Here is a 20827-nt window from a genome sequence, read left to right on the forward strand (position 1 = left end):
ACTATGGGTATGGAGTCACATTTGGTCCAGACAAAGATAGGAGTTTCCTCCCCTAAAGGACATTAGTGAACTAGATGGGGTTTTCCAACAATAGACTCCAACAATGCGGTGGCAGAGGAAGGTTCAGGGAGTGGAGGGTGGGTTGGTGGGGGATGTGGACCTAACAAGGGAGTCGCAGAGGAAATGGTCTCTCCGGAACACAGACAGAGGTGGGGAGGGAACTATATCTCTCGTTGTGGGATCTGTTTATAGGTAGCGGAACTGGAGGAGGATGATGTATCCGGAGGTTGGCGGGGTGGAAGGTGAGGACCAGGGGGAGTTCTGCCCTTGTTGTGATTGGAGGGGTGGGGTTCAAGGGCAGTGGTGTGGGAAGAGGAGGAGATGCACTGGAGGGCATTGTTGACCATGTAGGAGGGGAAATTGCAGTTTTTGAAGAAGGAGGCCATCTGAGATGTTCTATGGTGGAAGTAGTCCTCCTGGGAGCAGATGAGGCAAAGCTTTTGGGAATAAGGGATAGCGTTATTACAGGAGGCAGGGTGGGAGGAGGTATATTCCAGGTAGCTGTGGGAGTTAGTGGGTTTGTAGTAGATGCCTGTGTTGAGACAGTCGCTGGAAATGGAAATAGAGAGGTTCACCAGTAGGGGAGAGAGGTGTCCGAGATGTTCCAGGTGAACTTGAGGTCGGGTTGGAAGGTGTTTGTGAAGTTGATGAACTGTTCAACCTCTGCGTGGGAGCACAAGGTGGCACTAATATAGTCTTCGATGTAACGGAGGAAAAGGTGGGGAATGGTGCCGGTGTAGCTGCGGAAATTAGACTGTTCCATGTACTAGACGAAGAGGCAGGCATAGCTGGGGCCCATGTGGGTGCCCATGATTACCCCTTTGATCTGGAGGAAATTGGAGGATTTAAAGGAAAAATTGTTGAGGGTGAGGACCGATTCAGCCAATCGGATGAGTGTGTTAGTGGAAGGGTACTGATTGGGTCAGTGGGAGAGGAAGAAACGGAGGGCTTGGAAGCCTTTGTCACGGTGGATGGATGTGTACACCAACCTCCAGATACATCGCAGCATCTTCCGCCATTTCCACCAGTTACAAACAGACCCTACCACCAGAGATATATTTCCCTCCCCACCCCAGCTGCATTTCGCAGAAACCATTCCCTCCATGACTCCCTTGTTAGGTCCACGCCCCCCACCAACCCACCCTCCATTCCCAGCACCTTCTCCTGTCACGGCAAGAAATGCAAAACTTGCACCCACACCTCCACTCTCACCTTCGTCTAAGGCCCCAAAGGATCCTTCCACACCTGACAGAGATTTACCTGCACTTCCACACACCTCACCTACTGTGTCCGTTGCTCTTGATGTGGTCTCCTCTACATTGTGGAGACAGGATACCAACTTGCAGAATATTTCAGAGAACATCTCTGGGACACATGCATTAAACAACCCCACTGCCCTGTGGCTGAACACTTTAACTCCCCCTACCACTCCGCCAAGGACTTGCAAGTCCTGGGCCTCCTCCACCGCCAAACTCTAGCCACCCGATGCCTAGAGAAAGAATGCCTCCTCTTCCGCCTTGGGACCCTCCAACCCCACGGGATCAATGTGAATTTCACCACTTTCCTCAATTCCCCTCCCCCCACCTTATCCCAGATCCAACCTTCCAACTCAGCACCACCCTCTTGAACTGTCCTGCCTGTCCATCTTCCTTCGCAGATAACCGTTCCACTCTCCGACCTATCACCTTCACCCCCACCTTCGTCTACCTATCGCATTCCTATCTGCCTTCCCCCAAGCCCCACCCCCTCCCATTTATCTCTCAGCCCCCTCATTCCTGATGAAGAGCTTATGCCCGAAACGTTGATTCTCCTGCTCCTCGGATGCTGCCTGACCTGCTGTGCTTTTCTAGCACCACATTCTTTGACTCATGTCTGTGTGTGTATTTATGTTTCTGTACATGTGTGTCTGTTTGTGTGCATCTGACTATATCTCTGTATGTTTGGGTATGTTTATCATACGGTGATAGAATCACAGAGGTTTACAACGCAGAAAAAGGCCCTTTGAGTCTGCACCAGTCAAAAACCTAACTATTCTAGTCATGATTTGGAGATGCTGGTTAAGAGACTCAACAATCAAGGTATTTTTCAATGTATTTCAGTTACATCCAAAAGCTAGTGCTTCCAAATAAACCTGTTGGACTATAACCTGGTGTTGTGTGATTTTTAACTAACTATTTTAATCCCATTTTCCAGCACTTGGTCCATAGCCTTGTGTACTTTAAATGTTATGAGGATTTTTGCTTCCACCACCTTTTCTACTGAATTTACTGCTGTTACCAAAATTAATCATCCCGTCTACCACTTGTGCGCCCCTGGGCAGCCACTAGAACGACTCAGTATTGTCGAGGCAGGACCCTCCATTGGATTAACCCAGTCTAGGCCAGGGTGATGGGATGAAGGGCTTTTGCCCGAAACGTCGATTTTACTGCTCCTCGGATGCTGCCTGAACTGCTGTGCTCTTCCAGCATCACTAATCCAGAATCTGGTTTCCAGCATCTGCAGTCATTGTTTTTACCAGGGTGATGGGCGGATCGAGGCGCTGAACCGTGTTGGCAGTGTTCGCGCTTTCTTACCGAGAATTGCTGCTCCCGGTTGAAAACCTGTTTTAATGTGTAAGGTGTATAAATATCAGTGTCAAAGTTGAAAAGCTTTCAGTGCAGTGTCACTTGGTACAATAAACATCTTATCTGTTTTCTTCCTGTCAAGGAACGCTGCTTTGGAATACAATGTTTCCATTGAGATTCCGGTCCCAGATCTAAATCGAGGGTAAACAAAATGAAAAATCCGAAGAAAACTGAAAGAAGGGCAAAGATTCCGAGAAAAGTACAGTATGACGAACGAAGGCTCTGCGAAGCAATAACTATAGATAGGTGTATGGTCAGTTTCATAAGTTAAGTTACAGTGACATGATGGTGCTGAAGAAGACAATGGGGTGATGACCGCAACTCTTCCAGCACTGGATATTTTCATCAAACGTATGTAGCGCTCAGCCAGGAATCGTCATTCTCAGGGAGTTTTTTTTTAAGGCGGGGAAGGGGGCACGGGACATGCTGCTGTCCTCTCTTTTGACAACTGACTATATTTTTCCTTACGTTCCTTCATAAGTGTTTTTACCTGTCTTGCTCTCGCCAACTGCGCGGTCTCGATTTTTCCTATGGCTCGTTGGACAGTTGTAGAGAGGCCAATGTCGCTCTCATTGGTTATCAGAATAGTGCTTTCAGAGTCAGTCTTATTCATGCCCTCTTTATTGTCCATGCTGTTCGTGAAACAAAATACAGAACTGAGAACAAAGGAAAAAACCTTCAGAGAGTTATAAAAACATGTATGTGACTTGCCCCCCCCTTAATCGTTTTTTTTTCTTACACCTGTCTTTTGGCACCTTGAGCCACGTGTCATGAATGAACGATTGTTTACCTGGGTTGACGCCGCGCTGGCGGTACTCGGAAATCGACATGGACGTTCCGTGCGGATTTCACTGTCGGCACGGGCGGGGACAATTGGAAATGACACGGCTCTCAAGGCTGAAACTGACTGAAGGTTACTGTGTGGTAAACGTGTCTCTTTTTGTTTGGAAAGGGGCAGATCAAAGGTGGTTTCTTTTGGCGTGGGGGTTTGGGGGGGGGGGGGGGGGGTGTCTTGACAGCAAGAACAAGGAGAAAGAACAAACCACAATTCCCGGGATGCACTGGGCATCTCCACGCAGGCGCTTTGTGTCCCTGGGCGTCGTCATATCTATAAATAGCAGCGCAGTGGAACGCTGAGTCTATTGTTATAGACAGGTCGGTACATTGTAACTGGTTAGAGCAAGGGTTGCGGTAAGTCAGTTTCACCAACTTAGTTACCTTCTTTCGCACCCTTACCTCTCCCCTCGCCGCCCAAGCCATCGCCTGCCAACCCTTTCCATCTGATCGCAGCAAACCCAAGCACACCCACCGGTCAAAAACGAACACTTTCATTAACACGAATCTGTTTGGGAAAAGGGTTGATTGCATATTGTATGAAAAGCTGTTGTGGAGGAAAAAAAAGGACTCGCCCAGTCAAGCGCCATTTAAATCCCTGTACAGCACTTAAATAGGAGGGAAGCTGCCGGTTATAATCTACATTTCAGGTAGGGAATTGCGATTTTTTTTTTGTTTGTGCATGATCAGTGATTGGTCATTAACAAGGATGGCAGAACGCTTTTTTTCTGTTCAATGATTAGACTGGCTATAAACAAGGCTTGACACCGTTTATGATGCAGTTTCCGGGATAGTCGCCGGTAAATTTTCGTCAGAGCCAATGCTCAGTTGATGAATCATGTCATGTTAAATAGCAGTTCCTTTTCATTGCTCCTCGTTTACCTTTCTAGGGGGCATTTCTCTTCACCCCTGGTTGTTCAGATCAGATGTCAAGATCTAATTCGCCCACACTTCTAGTGAAGCCGGTAAACTGGAATGTAGAATGGGCATTCTTCTAGTGACACCTCGTGAACGGTATGGTTATCAGCAAATAACCATATCCAATATTAATGCTGCACTATGACTTAACAGTATATCGATATATTTATAAAAAAACACGCTTTGTTCCATTTTAGTTAAATCCACAACATTCTCTGATATAAACTAATGACAAATTACCAATTAGCAGGAAATATTGAGGATCCTGCTGCTCCACCGCTCTAGACACTAGCTTTGACTTGGTGTTTATCTAAATTCGTCAGCTACTCAAGATCTGCTTGTATTCTGGATATGTTGTGTATTTTAATAGTTTAAAAATTGTGGGAGTGCAGGAGGCTTATTTGAGGCTTATTTTTATGTATTCCATTCAATCATTATAAAGCAATTGATTTTCTTTGTTTTGACAAAGCTGTTATTAAAAAGTTTTAATGAACCAAGTTTTATGCAGGCTAGCCTGCATAGAGAGCTTGATTTATAATGGGCTCCTGCTCAAGGGCAGCACACAGTTGTAACACTGTCACTAGAAACAAAATGGGCACAATATTAATCAGATTCATCTTTTAATACTGTACTTAATTGTTAAAGTGAAGGACTATTTAAGAAGAATCCCATTGGGGTAAAATTGAAAAAGCAATTCTCAAACAGAATTGGATAAGTGCCTGAAAGGGAAAGAGAATGCATGGGCAGGGAGGGGTAATGGGACAAGCTAAAGTGCTGTTATGGAGCTCCATCACTGGCTCGATTATCTCAATGGCTGCCTTCTGTGTTGCAACCATTTCTATTATTCTGTTCAGTTATTACGTGGGATTGCAGAACTACTACCATCTTTTATATAGGGATCATATTCTACAGTTCCTTTCATTTTTTTCATTAAAACTGAAAGATTGTCCAAAAGGTTGCAATTTTTGTACAATCATTACATTCCATGCATATGTACAACTCTGGGATTTTTATATTGCATCTTGTGCGAATTGTTCTAATCCAATCTGTTTTCTTGAGAATGCCAAACCTTTCTGGCCACAAACGTTTTGCTAGTTGTATTGGATTGTCTGGAAGCCTAGAATGCTTTCCATCTTCCTAAATGAAAGCAAAGTGAGAGCGAAGGTTTTTCTGCCAGCTGCAGGAGCACCATTGTCACAAGGACTGCAGCAGTTTGAGGGTCTGCTTGTTTCTGGAGTAATCGGTGAGGGATAATAAATGGCAGCCTTGCCAGCATCACCCATATCGCATGCAGAAAATGCATGAGCATCTTCACTTTCTGTTTCAAACTAATTTTGGTTGAGATGAGGGAGCAGACTGCTCACTTGGCTGGGTAAGATTGACCGTTTTAGCAGAAAGACCAGTATGTGGTTTTTCCCTCCCTCCCCCCACCCTGACACGTGCTCCACCACTGAGACGCTCTTAGCCTGTATTTAAACCTCCATGTTTAATGATTAAATACAGCGAGTACAAGTAAAATCATGTTCAAAAGATTTGTTCTTGATATTGCATTTCTGTGTGAATGTGTAACCAGAAGGTTAATGAGCTGCAGTCAACTGAATGCAAATCAACAATTTGTCTTTACAGGGTGTCTTTAATGTCGGAATGTCCCAGGTATTTCATAGAGTCATGGGTACAGCATGGAAACAGACCCTTTGGTCCTGCTCATCCATGCTGACCAGATATCCAAAATTATTCTAGTCCCATTTGCCAGCACTTGGCTCACATCCCTCTAAACCCTTCCTATTCATGTACCTATCCAAATGCCTGGCAGCTCATTCCATACACTCGCCACTCTCTGAAAAGGTTGCCCCTTAAGTCTCGTTATATCTTCCCCTCTCACCCTAAACCTATGCCCTCTAGTTCTGGACTCCCCCACCCGGGACAAGATTTTGTCTGTCTCTTCACCCTATCCATGCCCCTCATGATTTTATAAACCTCTACAAGGTCCCTCCTCAGCCTCTGACACTCCAGGGAAAACAGCACCAGCCTATTCAGCCTCTAATTATAGCTCAAATGCTCCAACCCTGGCAACATCCTTCTAAATTGTTTCTGAATCCTTTCAAGTTTCACAACATCATTCCAGTAGGAGGGAGACCAGAACTGTGCACAATATTCCAAAAGTGGCCTAACCAATGTCCTGTACAGCGCAACATGACCTCCCAACTCCTGTACTCCATACTCTGACCAATAATGGAAAGCATACCAAACGCCTTCGCTATCCTATCTATCTGCGACTCTACTTCCAAGGAGCTATGAACCTGCACTCCAAGGTCTTTGTTCAGCAACACTCCCCAGGACCTTACCATTAAGTGTCTAAACTAACACCTTGAAGCTTTTTATCACTACCCTCCTGTCTTGGAAACTCCAGACAAGCAATCCCTTCTGCTGAAGTGGCTAGTTCCTCTGGACTGAACTGAAATTGATTCTCTTGCTGGGGGGCAAAACTCAGTTCATTTCCTTAATGTGTTTGCTCTATCTGTCATAACAGCAAATTGCGTTTCTATATGCATCTCCACTGTAGTAAAATGAACCCATTTGTTTCACAGGTATAAAATCTGATACTGAGTCACAAGGAGAAAGTGAGACAGCTGACTAAAACTTGATCAAGGAGGGGTGTGAAGTGAGATATTACAGCTGTGTGTGATGGGGGAATTGCATCTCTTTGGTCACACTGACCGTTCTGAGAAACCTGTTGCTCAAAGGTCCCCCAGCCAGCTATTGGGAATACAATGGAAAGACAAACTGCTCCTAATGTTTGAAATAGGACTGTGATGCTCTTTGGGTGAGACAACAGTAGTATGTTGGTGCTTTGGAACAGCAGTAGAATGTGTGTACTGAAATACTTATTCTCCAATTATCTTGGACTATGCATCACACTTGAGGTGCAAAGCTCAGTCCTGGCACATGGCCAGAATGAAGAATTACAGCCATTAATGATTTGTGTTCTACAGCAGTTTAATGCTGAGTTAGTGATGTTGAGAAGAGGTAACTTGATCATCTTGCATCAAAGTAATAAATGAGGTTCAACATCACTCATTGCTAACCAAGACAAATGGTACTGAATGTATAGGATTGAATACAGAAAGCAACTGTTCAGTTGGCAGTCAAAGCCTGCAAATGAACCACTTGCAGCTTGCCACCTACCTGATATATGGGATGATCAACACCTCAAAAAATTGTTTACATAATACACATCTACCTATTGAATGTCAAATGAGAGCAGGGAAACAAAGTAAACTCTTGACAGCCACTTGAATCAACATACAAAGCATCTGGTTTCTTTGTCACCTGGTGTACACTGTATTCAGACAGGAAATAAAACATACTGGTTTCTTTTTACTTTAGGATGAGAATAGGCTCTTGCTGTGTCCCTTCCTCTATCTGTTTATTTTGCATGCAGGCATTAACTGGCTGTTCCGTCTACTGGTTGTCATGAATGGTTGCATCCATTTGCTGAGGCCCACATGTTGTATTGCAAGATGTATAAGCTTGTAAGCATAAGCAAGTAACTGTTCAACTTAATGTGCTGTGCCAGGACAACTACTTCTACACCCCCCCCCCCACCCCCCACCCCCCCCCCCTCCTCCAAGCACACTTTGGCAATTTAAATAGTGTCAAATTCCATTCTTTTACAAAAGAAAACCAATCCTTATCCACTGCAACAAGTCAACATTTGACATTAAAGGCGTCAGGAGCAACAATCCAGGAAACATCTGAAAATGTGACCCTAGACTTATTTAGTAATCTTAACTTACTGAAGACAATTTGTGCCAATATAAACCACCTGCTTGTGCAGACTCTAGTACCAGATTAGAAACTTTCTGGCCTGTTGTATTCTGGACCTGTAAAGCTCTGATTTTCTTTCCAGCATTGCTCGTTAAAATGACAGGGTTCTTTAGCTGCCACAGTAGATGATGACTGGTATTCAAAGATATCACTGGTGCTGAACTCTTGCTATCAACATCTGGAGAGTTGCCTAGCTGTGTAAACACTAGCTACAAGAGCAGGTCAAAGGTGAGCAATTGTGTGGTGAGTAACTCCCAACCTGTCACCCCAAAGCCTGCCCACTATGTTCTGGGCAAAGGTCAGGAATGTGATGAAATATCCTCCACTTGACTGAGAGCAGCTCAGGAGGCTCTATACCATCCAGGACAAAACAGTCTGCTTTTATTGATGCCCCATCTACCACCTTCAACATTCACTCCCTCCACCACCAATGCATAGTGGTTAGCAGTGTGTAGCACCTACAAGATGCACTGTAATAACTTGCCAAGGTTCCTTCAACAGCATCTTCCAAACCTGCAACGTCCACCACCGAGAAGGACAAAGGCAGCAGATATGTGGGAACACCACTTGGAAGTTCTCCTCCAAGTCACTCACCATCCTGACTTGGAAACTGTCAACACTCCTTCAGTGTGACTGGGTCAAAATCCTGGAATTCTCTCAAGGGCATTGTGGATCAACCTACAGCATGTGGCCTGTAGCAGTTAAGGTGGATCACTACCTTCCCAAAGGTAATTGGGAATGGGCAATAAATGCTGGTCCAGCCAGTGTGCTCACATCCCATGAATGAAGAAGTCCTTTAGTACAGGATAATTGGAATACCAGAATGAAGAAATCTTGTTCCAGTTGTACAGGGATTTAGTGAGACAATACCTAGAATATTGTATGTAATTTTGGTTTCCATATTTTTAGGAAAGATATTCAACACTTTGAATTGGAGGCGGTAGAGTGAATACTCACTAGATTAAGATGTGTTACGGTAACTTGTCTATCTGGCATTGAGAAGGATGAGAGGTGATTTCATTTGAACATAAAAGATAGAAAGGGCCTTTGTAGGCTTTGTTTCCCATGGCTAAGGAATTTAGAACACTGAGGCATAGTCTCAGGACAAGGGACCAATTGTTTGGGATTGAGATTGGAAATGTCTTCAATAAAAGGTTATGAAGCTTTTAAATCCTGTATCCTAGACAATTGTAGATACGACATCAGTGAAGATATTTAAGGTGGAGACATTTTTGGTGTCTCTGAATTGAGTGGAGGAACTGGCAGGAAAACTTATTTGAAGCAGTGACTGTATTGAATGGTGGAGCCTGTTTGAAAGGCTGGATGGCTTGCTCCAGCTCTTATTTAGTATGTTCTTATTGTTTTTCTGGATTAGTTTCACATTAGACTCATCTGTCTATTCCTGTTGACTGGACTCTAAAAGTCATATTATCCATACACATTTTTTGTGTGATAGTGAGTTTTGAGAAGATTTGTAGCTCAGGCTGAGGTTCTGGATGTAGGTTTGCTCGCTGAGCTGGAAGGTTTGTTTTCAGATGTTTCGTCACCATACTAGCAATATCTTCAGTGAGCCTCCGAATGAAGCACTGGTGGTGTAGCCTGCTTTGTCGTTTCCTTGGGTTGGCGATGTCATTTCCTGTTCTCTTTCTGGGGGTGGTAAATGGGATCCAAGTCAAAGACCAGGAAATGATGTCACCACAGGAAATAACATCACTGACCCTAGGAAACTCAAACATAGAAAGCGGGCTACACCACCAGTGCTTTATTTGGAGGCTCATTGCAGATCATACCTAGTATGATGACAAAAGGTCTGAAAACAAACCTTCCAGCTCAGCGAGCAAACCCACATCAAGAATATTTTGTGATCTGTTGCCCTGATCAAGCCATTATATAAACATGATGTTCTGGTGTTAGTGTAGGTGTGCCCTCAATATCTGGTTGATAGATTAAGCTGGTCTACCAATTCAGCAATGAGACTGAAGTGGTTTTGGTGTTCCCTGTTGGAGAGCATTTATGTTACAAATAACTTTTTTTTTGTTCTTTGTATCCCCAGCCACCCCCCCCCCCCCCCCCCCCCCCCCCCCCGCCCCCCACCCCACCTGTTGTGTAACACATACACTTGTAGGATGTCAGAAATAGAATGGCTATATAATTGTTCTTGCTCCGTTTTGAGCTTAGAAGCCTTGAAATTTTACCTTGGAGCTCACTTTGGTTTTTAATAGGAGTCCCTGATGACGACTACTTCAATGCGTGGTTTACAGACATTGCTGAGCCTGGTCGTGTGAGGGAGTTGAATAAACAACTGTTGAGCTGCAGGCATGAAATCAGTGGCAGCTGACATTCTGAAGCTTAGTGATGTCTCTGTCCAGGTTGCTCGATGTCACCAGCATTGGCTAAGAAAATGGGTGACTTGACAGTTAAGTACTAACAATATAGTCTATCTATTTAAATGGAAGTTAATACCTGATAAACAAATCTCTTTACATATCCCTTACTATCTTTCCTGATTATTCTTGTCCTTTTTAAATTAATAAAACATTTAAATGCATGTCTGTTTATTTATTGCATTTGTGTTGCATCACCTCAAAAAAGCCTTTGTGTTGATGTTTTCTCCGATCCATGTGTAGCTTAAGTTTTTTTTTAATCTAGATGTACAAATCGCCTCAAACAATTCAGATATTTTCACCTCATCACATGCTGGGGCTGAACCACTTTGCCCAAATTAACAAGTTAATTTTGCTTAGCTGTGTAAACTGCTCATGCTTCGTGATTTATACCTATTTTAAAAAAAAATATTGTAATTATAATCCAGTTTGCATTCCACTGTTTAAATTCTTTTCCAAATTTGACGACTCATTTAAAATAGACAAATGAGTCAAATGGTTCAAGTGAGAGTGACTGAGGATGAATTCAGCAGTTGAATGCAGCATTAAGGAGCCATGGCAAAACCAGAGTCACTGGGAATTGAGGGCAAACTGCTGGCTGGAGTCATACCTAGCACAAAGGAAGATGGTTGTGGTTGTTGGTCAGTCATCTCAGCTCCAGGACATCTCTGCAGGAGTTCATCAGGGTATTATCCTCTGTCCAATCATCAGTGGCTTCATCAATGACGTTCCCTCCTTCATAAGGTCAGAAGTGGGGATGTTTGCTGAAAATTACACCATTTTCAGCACCATTTGCTACTGCTCAGGAATAGAAGCAGCCTGTGTCCAAATGCAGCAAAACCTCGAGCTAACCAAGGCTTGAACTGACACATAGCAATTAACAACTGTACCAGGCAATGATCATCTCTAGTGCCACAAGGATTGGTGCTGGGTCCACTACTTTTCGTCATTTTATATAAATGATTTGGATGTGAACATAGGCAGTATAGTTAGTAAGTTTGCAGATGACAACAAAATTGGAGGTGTAGTGGACAGCGAAGGAGGTTACCTCGATTACAACAGGATGCTGATCAGATGGGTCAACGGGCTGAGGAGTGGAGATGGAGTTTAATTTAGATAAATGTGAGGTGCTGCATTTCTGAAAAGCAAATCAGCAGGACTTATGCACTTAATGATAAGGTCCTAGGGAGTGTTGCTGAACAAAGAGACCTTGCAGTGCAGGTTCATAGCTCCTTGAAAGTGGAATCACCAGTAGACAGGATAATGAAGGTGTTAGTATGCTTTCCTTTTTTGTCAGAGCATAGTAGTGGGGAGGTCATATTGCAGCTGCACAGGACACTGGTTAGGCCACTTTTGGAATATTGCATGCAATTCTGGTCTCCTTCCTATCGAAAGGATGTTGTGAAACTTGAAAGGGTTCAAAGATTTACAAGGATGTTGCCAGGGTTAGAGGATTTGAGCGATAGGGAGAGGCTGAATAGGCTGGGGCTGTTTTCCCTGGAGAATTGGAGACTGAGGGGTGACCTTGTAGAGGTTTATAAAATCGTGAAGGGCATGGATAGGATAAATAGGCAAAGTCTTTTCCCTGGGGTGGGAGAGGCCAGAACTAGAGGACATCGGTTTGGGGTGAGGGGAAAGATATGAGACCTAAGGGGCAACTTTTTCACGCAGAGGGTGGTAAGTGTATGGAATGAGCTGCCAGTGGAGGTGGTGGAGACTGGTACAATTGCAACATTTAAAAGGCATCTGGATGAGTATATGAATAGGAAGGGTTTGGAGGGATATGGGTCAGGTGCTGGCAAATGGGACTCGATTGGGTTAGGATATCTGGTCAGCATGGATGAATTGGACTGACTAGTCTGTTTCAGTGCTGTACATTGACTCTAGACTCTAAGAATTTAACCATCGCTCCTTGACGTTACTTTTGCTGAATCTGCCACTTCCAACATCCTTCGAATTATCATTGACCAAAAACTGAACTGTAGCTACAAAAGCAGGTTAGAGGTGAAGGATCCTGTGGTGTAACCCATCTCCTGTCGTCTCAATGCCTTTATTCACTCCTGGGATATGGGCATCACTAGCTGGACCAGCATTTATTGTCCATCTGGAGTTGCCCTTGAGAAAGTGGTGGTGAGTTGCCTTCTTGAACCACTGCAATGTGGTGTACGTAGACCCACCATTTCATGAGGGAGGAAGTTCCAGCATTTTGAGCCAGCAAAGCTGAAGAAACGGTCATCTAATTCCAACTCAGGATGGTGAATGTCTTGGAGGGGAACTTGCAGATGTTGGTGTTCCCATATGTCTAATGCTCTTGTCCATCTACAAGGAAGTGATCATGGGTTTTGGAATGTGTTGTCCAAAGGAGTGTTGAAATTTCTTGTTCAATGGTACAAAATTCCTTTCAATTAACATCTAAGATCTGCCTGTGTTGAGGATGAGGAGGAATTTCCAGCTTGCGCTCTTCCCCCCCCCCCCCCCCCCCCCCCCCATTAATGGCTCAATTGTTAATACTCCAATGAAGCAGAAGAAGGGGAGACAGTACCCTAGCTAATGCACTGTAAAACTGAGCTGTCACCATTGAAGTGCCTTCCTGTCTGTCTGTACACTATATCTGACCATGTGCTAAGGGTATAAGGAATTAGTCAATAACTAAGGAATTCTCATTTTGTTTCTAATTTTTGACATTTGTCACAGAATTAAATGAACACACTTCTACAGTTCTATTTGCTTTGCTGTGATTTACCCGAGGGTAACCATAGGAAGCTCCTTTCCAGGGTGTTTTAGCTAATATGATTAAATCAGCCATGACACAGTCTGTTACTGAGAATGGGGATATTTTTCATGGCACAAGTTTTTTTATTTCAAAAGTGGAGAAATCATACTACCTGTCAGCTGATGGGACGAATGGTGAATAGTGTATTTATTCAGTAAACAGGGTCTCGATGAATTGTAGCAAACAGAAGTTAGAACCCTCAACTAAAAGTTCAGCAATGCCCCCCAATACAAGTAGGATACCTTCTGCAGCATGATCGTGAGTGGAGGCTAGTTACAGAATAGTGTAAAACCAATCCCAGTTATTTACTCCGTGATTATTATAGGAAATAGTTTTTGAGCCTAGCAATAGTGATGTAGCTGTGTGCAGTCTTAATTACTGGATCTGTTAATGATTGGCAGGGCTGAAGGAAAACCTCCAGTGATTTGATGGCTAAATTCAAATAACTCATAGGGAAAGAAGGAACTTCTGACTTGGCAACTAAATGGGAGGTATCTTATCTCCATTTTAAAACTTAGGCAGCACAGTGACTCAGTAGTTACCACTGCTGCCTCATAGTGCCAATGACCTGGGTTTGATTCCAACCTTGGGTGACTGTGTAAACTCCACACAGACATTCTCCCAGTGTCAGCTGGGTGCTTTGGTTTCCCCTCCGTCCAATGATGTGCAGACTAGATGGATTGGCCATGGTAAATGCAGGGTTACAGGATAGGATGGAATGTGGATATGAGTGGGATACGCTTTGGAGGGTCAGTGTAGAGTTGATGGGCCAAATAGCCTATTTCTGTACTGTCGGGATGCTTTGATTTTATGCAAGTCAGTCTTGTGAACTGTAAAGGACAGTCTTTGTTACTTTAGTCAGCCTGGGGAGGTCGTGACAGTAATGCCATTCTTATCTGGTCTGGCCTACATGTGACTCCAGGCCTACAGTGATGTGGTTGACTCTTAACTGCCTTCTGGTCAATTAGGGATGGGCAATAAATGCTGGCCTAGCCAATGACATCCTCATCCTGTAAATGATTTTTTTAAAAGTAGTAAGTTGAGGGAAATGATCTGGCCTCCAATGATTTATTTTGCCAAGTATTAAATGACTTAAATTATCTACCTACATCCAGCTTTTCACCTGGAAACTAAGCATGTGAGCAGTTTTCAAATCCATATTCTGAAGGTTATTCCTCTTGGGATACCTTTATCAAGCTGCAATAGAATTGGGCTATAGGTGGGAGCAGACTATAAGATCAGAATTTAACATACATTGTGAATCTTTTTTTGCTAGTATTGGCGGGGGGAATAACTGGGACTAGAATAGAATCCTCAGTGTGGAAACAGGCCCTTCAGCCCAAGTCCACAACGACCCTCCGAGTAACCTACCCAGAGCCATTCCACTTACCCTATATTTTATCCTTGGCTCTGGCACCTAACCTACACATCCCTGAACACTTTTGCCAATTTAGCACAGCCAATTCACCTAATCTGCACATCTTTGGACGGAGGGGAAACCAGAGCACTCAGAGGAAACCCACACAGACATGGAGAATGTGCAAACTCCAGTCACCTGAGGCTGGAATTGAACCCAGGTCCCTGCTGCTGAGGCAGCAGTGCTAACCACTGAGCCACCATGCTGCCCCACTGTGATACTGTAGTCCTGGCTCAGAACAAATTGAATTGTCATAAATATTTCATTTATTAGACTCGGGAGTATTTTGCAGGACTGTAGAGAAAAAGCAGTTCAATTGGCATTCATTCTGCTGACTGTGTCTCGATGAACCAAATGACTACTTTTAGTGCTGTAAGATTCTACAATGTCAGATTCATTCATCCAAGCCTCGAGGTTTGCTTCTGTATTTAATAAAGGATAAGGTCTTCCTTCAAACCCAACCCCTATAAAGGCATTTCGGTCTATTAAGGTACCATAAGCTCTTGGTATCCTTGACCTTTTCATCTCTGGTTCAGGTCACTGGCACTGGAAGCAGCGTGACCCGAAATAAAGCATGGTGCTTCAGAAAAGTAGTCCAAAAAGAGGCTCTTCGCCTTGCTTGGGCCTTTAAAGGATTAAGTATTATCTTGACTGAAGACTTGATGAACTGCTTGGGCTTTTGATCAACAGCCCAAAAATTTTACAACTTTCCAAGGAAATTGATAGTGTCTAGATAACAGCAGCAGTGCAGTTAAAGCACCAGGGCTGTGTATGTTTAGGCTCTTAGAATGATAATGAACAGCCCTAGAGGCATCTGGTTCGATTGCTAAATCTTCATTACAGTAGCTTTGTTGTCAGCTCCTTTTTCATATTAGTCTTTAGTTGTAGCATTCTTACCCCAGGTCAGAATGTTAGTTTCACATTCTTTTGAAACACATCATCCAGGCTGATACCCCTGACAGTACTGCACTGGGTGTCATCTTTCAAATGAGACCCTCAATGCAGGCCCTGCCTTCCCTCTCTGGCAGACCAGGAAGATCTCATTACACAATTTAAAAAGAGGAAATTCTATGGTATTCTGGATAACATTTAGCGCTCAACCTGTATCACACAAGTAGGTAATCTAGGCATTCTCATAGTTAGTGGGAGCTTACTATGCACTAACTATGGACTAATGCATCTCTACATTACAACAGTAGTTGCACTTCAAAGGTATTTAATTGACTGTAAACTGCTTTGCAACATCTTGAGGTCATGAAAGACCCTGCATAAATGCAAGATTTTTAAAATATGATCACTGCAAATGGTTTCCACTGTCAGTCCACTTGGGCATGCGCTTAGGGTTGAGGATAACTTGCTTTCACATCAGTTCAGTGGTTTCTGAAGTGGCTGACTAATGCAGTATGATCAGCAGACTCTGCCACATGAGGGCAGGTGATAGGTGAAGGATTGGAGTTGTTTCAAGGTTTCTGTACTCTCTTTGCCTCAACTTCACCTCTGCACATTCCCAAAATGAATGTCTCCATGTATTTGGTTCTCTCCTGAATGAGCGTTTTCCATTTTGGTCACTCAGGTGCTGGCAGGTGGGACTAGATTGGGTTGGGATATCTGGTTGGCATGGACGGGTTGGACCGAAGGGTCTGTTTCCAGGCTGTACATCTTTATGACGCTATAAGCCAGGGCAGGGGGTCTCCTGTGAATTGGTGGTAGGCTTGGCCTCTGCAGAGATGCTGTCTCAAAGCACAGCCTCATCCCCAGTTGTCGGGGGAACCCTTTCCCATTGTACCAAAGTTCTGTTCTCCTGAGACATGTGATAGTTGGAAGCAATGGTTTACCCAAAAAAAACTCTTATTGTCCACTCTTCAAAATGAAGTTTGGAGCCTGGAATATCAAGATTTTCATGGACAACTCCAACAGTGACAGTACTGAGTGACAACTGCTGTCTGAGCTTGGGAACTCTGGCATCTTGGCATCTATATTGCTGCCCAAAGAAAGATAGGCAGAAGAAAGCTAACTGAAGCAAAGGTGGCAGGAAGGGCCTCCAGAAGAGGATCAGTACCACCTCAGCATGAGCTTTGACATAAATTAGCTTGTGCCTCATGACTACACAACTCCCAATCCGAATTGGCATGTTGCTGGCATCAGTGCATATGCTCTGACAGTTGAGTCCTTGGACAGGACCAAGGAAGAATTCTACTGAACTTAATCCCTAGCCTGAGCCCCAATGGGTGACAAACTGATTCTGTGTGGCGGTTTCATCAACAGAGTCTGGGAGGACAAAACTTTGCAAGTGATAGGCAAGGAATGAGTAGGGAAAGCAATTAGGCAATCATAGAGATGTACAGCACAGAAACACCCTTTTGGTCCAACTCGTTCAGGCTGACCAGATATCCCAACCCAATCTAGCCCCACCTACCAGTATCTGGCCCATATCCCACTAAACCCTTCCTATTCATATACCCATCCAGATGCCTCTTAAATGTTGCAATTGTACCAGCCTCCACCACTTCCTCTGGCAGCTCATTCCATACACGTACAACCCTCTGTGTGAAAAAGTTGCCCCTTAGGTCTCTTTTATATCTTTCCCCTCTCACCCTAAACCTATGCCCTCTAGTTCTGGACTCCCCAAACCCAGGGAAAGGACTTTGCCTATTCACCCTATCCATTGCCCCTCATGATTTTATAAACCTCCAGAAAGTCACCCCTCAGCTTCTGACGCTCCAGGGAAAACAGCCCCAGCCTGTTTAGCCTCTCCCTATAGCTCAAATCCTCCAACTCTGGCAACATCCTTGCAAATCTTTTCTGAACCCTTTCAAGTTTCGCAACATCTTTCCGATAGGAAGGTGACCAGAATTGCACGCAATATTCCAACATTGGCCTAACCAATGTCCTGAACAGCCGCAACATGACCTCGCAACTCCTGTACTCAATACTCTGACCAATAAAGGAAAGCATACTAAATGCCGCCTTCACTATCCTATCTACATGAGACTCCACTTTCAAGGAGCTATGAACCTGCACTACAAGGTCTTTTTGTTCAGCAACACTCCCTAGGACCTTACCATTAAGTGTATAAGTCCTGCTAAGATTCGCTTTCCCAAAATGTGGCACCTTGCATTTATGTAAATTAAACTCCATCTGCCACTCCTCAGCCCATTGGCCCATCTGATCAAGATCCCATTGTAATCTGAGGTAACCTCCTTCACTGTTGTTGTGGTTCTGTTCGCCGAGCTGGGAATTTGTGTTGCAGATGTTTCGTCCCCTGTCTAGGTGACATCCTCAGTGCTTGGGAGCCTCCTGTGAAGCGCTTCTGTGATCTTTCCTCCAGCATTTGTAGTGGTTTGAATCTGCCGCTTCCGGTTGTCAGTTCCAGCTGTCCGTTGCAGTGATCGGTATATTGGGTCCAGGTCGATGTCACCTAGACGGGACGAAATGTCTGCAACACAAATTCCCAGCTCAGCGAACAGAATCACAACAACGAGCACCCGAGCTACAAATCTTCTCACAAACTTTGAACTTCTTCACTGTCCACTACGCCTCCAATTTTGGTGTCATCTGCAAACTTGCCAACAATCCCTCTTATGCTCACATCCAAATCGTTTATGTAAATGATGAAAAGTACTGGACCCAGCATCGATCCTTGTGGCACTTCACTGGTCATAGGCCTCCAGTCTGAAAAACCAACCCTCCATGTCTTCTACATTCGAGCCAGTTCTGTATCCAAATGGCGAGTTCTCCCTGTATTCCATGAGATCTAACCATGCTCACCAGTCTCCCATGGGGAACCAATTTCTAGCAGTCTTCCTCTTAATAGAATATCTTGAATGTCTTTTCATAACCAAAACCCTATGTTGCCAGAGAAACAAGCACAAGATCTTGTGGCAGCACCAATTGTGTGAATAATGGCACTTGCTTGACAATATCTAACACACAAGGGACCACAGACATCCATGTCACCAACGATGTGATAAGTACTGTTAACTGCTGGATCCATTGCTGGCTTATCTAACCACCACCCACCTCCATCTGCCCAGCTCCTAAATAGCCAAAGCAATAGAAACAATGCGTAAGAAAATGAAATTGAAAGCTTAAAGGCCCCAAATTGACAGTCCTTCTCATACAATGCCTCAATTCAGTTTGACGTGGAAAGGTTATTTCTTGTTGGAAAGTCTAGGATCAACATCGAGGACCAAACTGCCTGTACTGCAGTGGAATGCTCTATGATCAGAGGGTGTAATTTCACAGGAAGGAGTTGCATATTTAAGACAGATGAGGTGGAATTTCTTCTGCAGGTAGTGAATTGTGGAATTTTTTTTAGCATAGTGTATATTAGTGTGTATTCAAGACTGACACAGATTAATAAAATTTGTTAAGGAATTGAGGGTTATGGGGGAAAAAGCAAGAAAGTGGAGTTGGGCATGATCTCTTTGAATGGCAGAGCAGACTTGATGGATTGAACGGCCTATTTCTGCTCATACAGCTTAGTCTTCATGCTAACCCCTCATCCTCCAGCCACTAGGAACTAATATTGTTTCTATAATGTCTGGTAAACCCTCAAGACCACCATAGAAGGTCCCTGCAAAAGAGCACCTCTATCTCTCTATCAAAGCAACATGGTAACAGGTTTGAAAATAGGACCTAACAGTTTTAATTGACTGGAAGCTCCTCCACCGCTCAAAGCGGTAGTTCTACAGATGTCTGAAGGCAGTGTGTGGTATTAAACTCTCAACATAAAGAACAAACAGTGGATGGAAAGTGTGCAGGTCTAAACACTAGTGGACACCCATGATGTGTGGCTGCTTCAGTGTTGTCAAGAGAATCTATGGCCTAGACACTTGATAGGTAAAAACAATGACTGCAGATGCTGGAAACCAGATTCTGGATTAGTGGGGCTGGAAAAGCACAGCAATTCAGGCAGCATATGAGGAGCAGTAAAATCGACGTTTTGGGCAAAAGCCCTTCATCAGGAATACAGGCAGAGAGCCTGAAGGGTGGAGAGATTGATACTTGATACCCTACCTCAAGGAGAGCTCATCAATGACCAGGAGGCAGTTGGTGCTTGCCAAGAGAATATTTTGAAGACCTCCACCAGCAGTGATAGACCTGAGACAATAGCCACACTTGTTTTGGTCTAGATACTTTTTAAAATACCTTCAGAGCTCTTCTGGCATATCTCTGGAGCAGGTGAGACTTGAACCTGCCCTTCTGATCTAGAGGTAGGATTGTTCTGACCCAGTGATAACATTCCTTTGTCATGGTCTACGATGAGTTCACATTCCAGGTGACTGGTACATTGCTGCTATGTTTAACTGATTTAACTAGCAGAGTCCTAAACCTGCAAGAAAGGAGACCTCTGGCTCTGGTAGAGGTTAATTGGAATTAGTGGCTGAATGCCAGCAACTGATTGACACAATTTCCAGGAATCCAAAATAATCCTTTGAGCATTGCTACTGGATGTTTGTTGTCGCTATGATATTTGCAAGTCCCTGCTCCATATTTTTACTGTATCCCTAGTAATGACAGATTACCTACAGCAGGCACATGTTCAAAATGTTAGTCACCTGCAGCCGAAGGTGGGCAGATATCAGCTTCAAGGTGTTGCTAATATTTAATAAACCTGATGAACTGAACAAGCACATGGAAAGGTGGTTGGAGCACAAACTCTATCCGATGGAGAATGTTGTCATGAAATAAGCTGTCAGCACTATTCCAGATTTTGCTACCTGGAGCAGCTGGACCACAGCACACCGTAGTAGAGCTCAACAAAGCCATTGACCATCTTGCTGGAGGTGACTGCCCAGGAAATTATGGCATTCTACCCCCAATTGTCAAACTGGGGAAACCAGCATTTCTATGAACTTTGTGTCTGGAAGGAAAGATTTGTCTCATGACATGTTTTTAGTGCAAATGCAGTCACCTTGTATTAAAAACAAGGATTTTAGTCCCTGTAACAAGGCATTACTTTAAGCATTCCAGGGAAGGTCTCTCC

The 20827-nt window shown here is 44.0% G+C and overlaps 2 protein-coding genes across 8 annotated transcripts in view; one reads left to right on the top strand and one right to left on the bottom strand.

Annotated features, from left to right (window-relative positions):
- LOC122543358 (uncharacterized) overlaps positions 1-3673 on the bottom strand; it is a 40333-nt gene extending 36660 nt beyond the window's left edge. The window contains exons 1-3 of one of the 2 annotated variants that reach the window (XM_043681960.2): positions 3475-3673; positions 3175-3316; positions 2634-2660 (exon numbers count right to left, since the gene is read on the bottom strand). In XM_043681960.2, the coding sequence (XP_043537895.2) occupies positions 2634-2660; positions 3175-3315 (168 nt within the window). In that variant the 5' untranslated portion in view covers position 3316; positions 3475-3673. Of the gene's footprint in view, positions 1-2633; positions 2661-3174; positions 3317-3474 lie in introns of those variants that run through there. The other variant, XM_087985525.1, reaches the window with a different exon arrangement.
- A 28-nt stretch (positions 3674-3701) lies between these two features.
- LOC122543359 (cysteine/serine-rich nuclear protein 2-like) overlaps positions 3702-20827 on the top strand; it is a 73104-nt gene continuing 55978 nt past the window's right edge. Inside the window, exons 1-3 of one of the 6 annotated variants that reach the window (XM_087985529.1) lie at positions 3702-4168; positions 8347-8492; positions 10487-10680. The gene's annotated coding sequence lies outside the window, so the exon portion shown is untranslated. The remainder of the gene's footprint in view (positions 4169-8346; positions 8493-10486; positions 10681-20827) is intronic. The other 5 variants (XM_087985526.1, XM_087985527.1, XM_087985528.1 and 2 more) reach the window with 5 other exon arrangements.

The sequence above is a fragment of the Chiloscyllium plagiosum genome, unplaced genomic scaffold (assembly GCF_037043375.1).
Source record: "Chiloscyllium plagiosum isolate Xiang-an unplaced genomic scaffold, Cpla_swu_hap1 HiC_scaffold_53X, whole genome shotgun sequence".
Classification (NCBI taxonomy): domain Eukaryota; kingdom Metazoa; phylum Chordata; class Chondrichthyes; order Orectolobiformes; family Hemiscylliidae; genus Chiloscyllium; species Chiloscyllium plagiosum.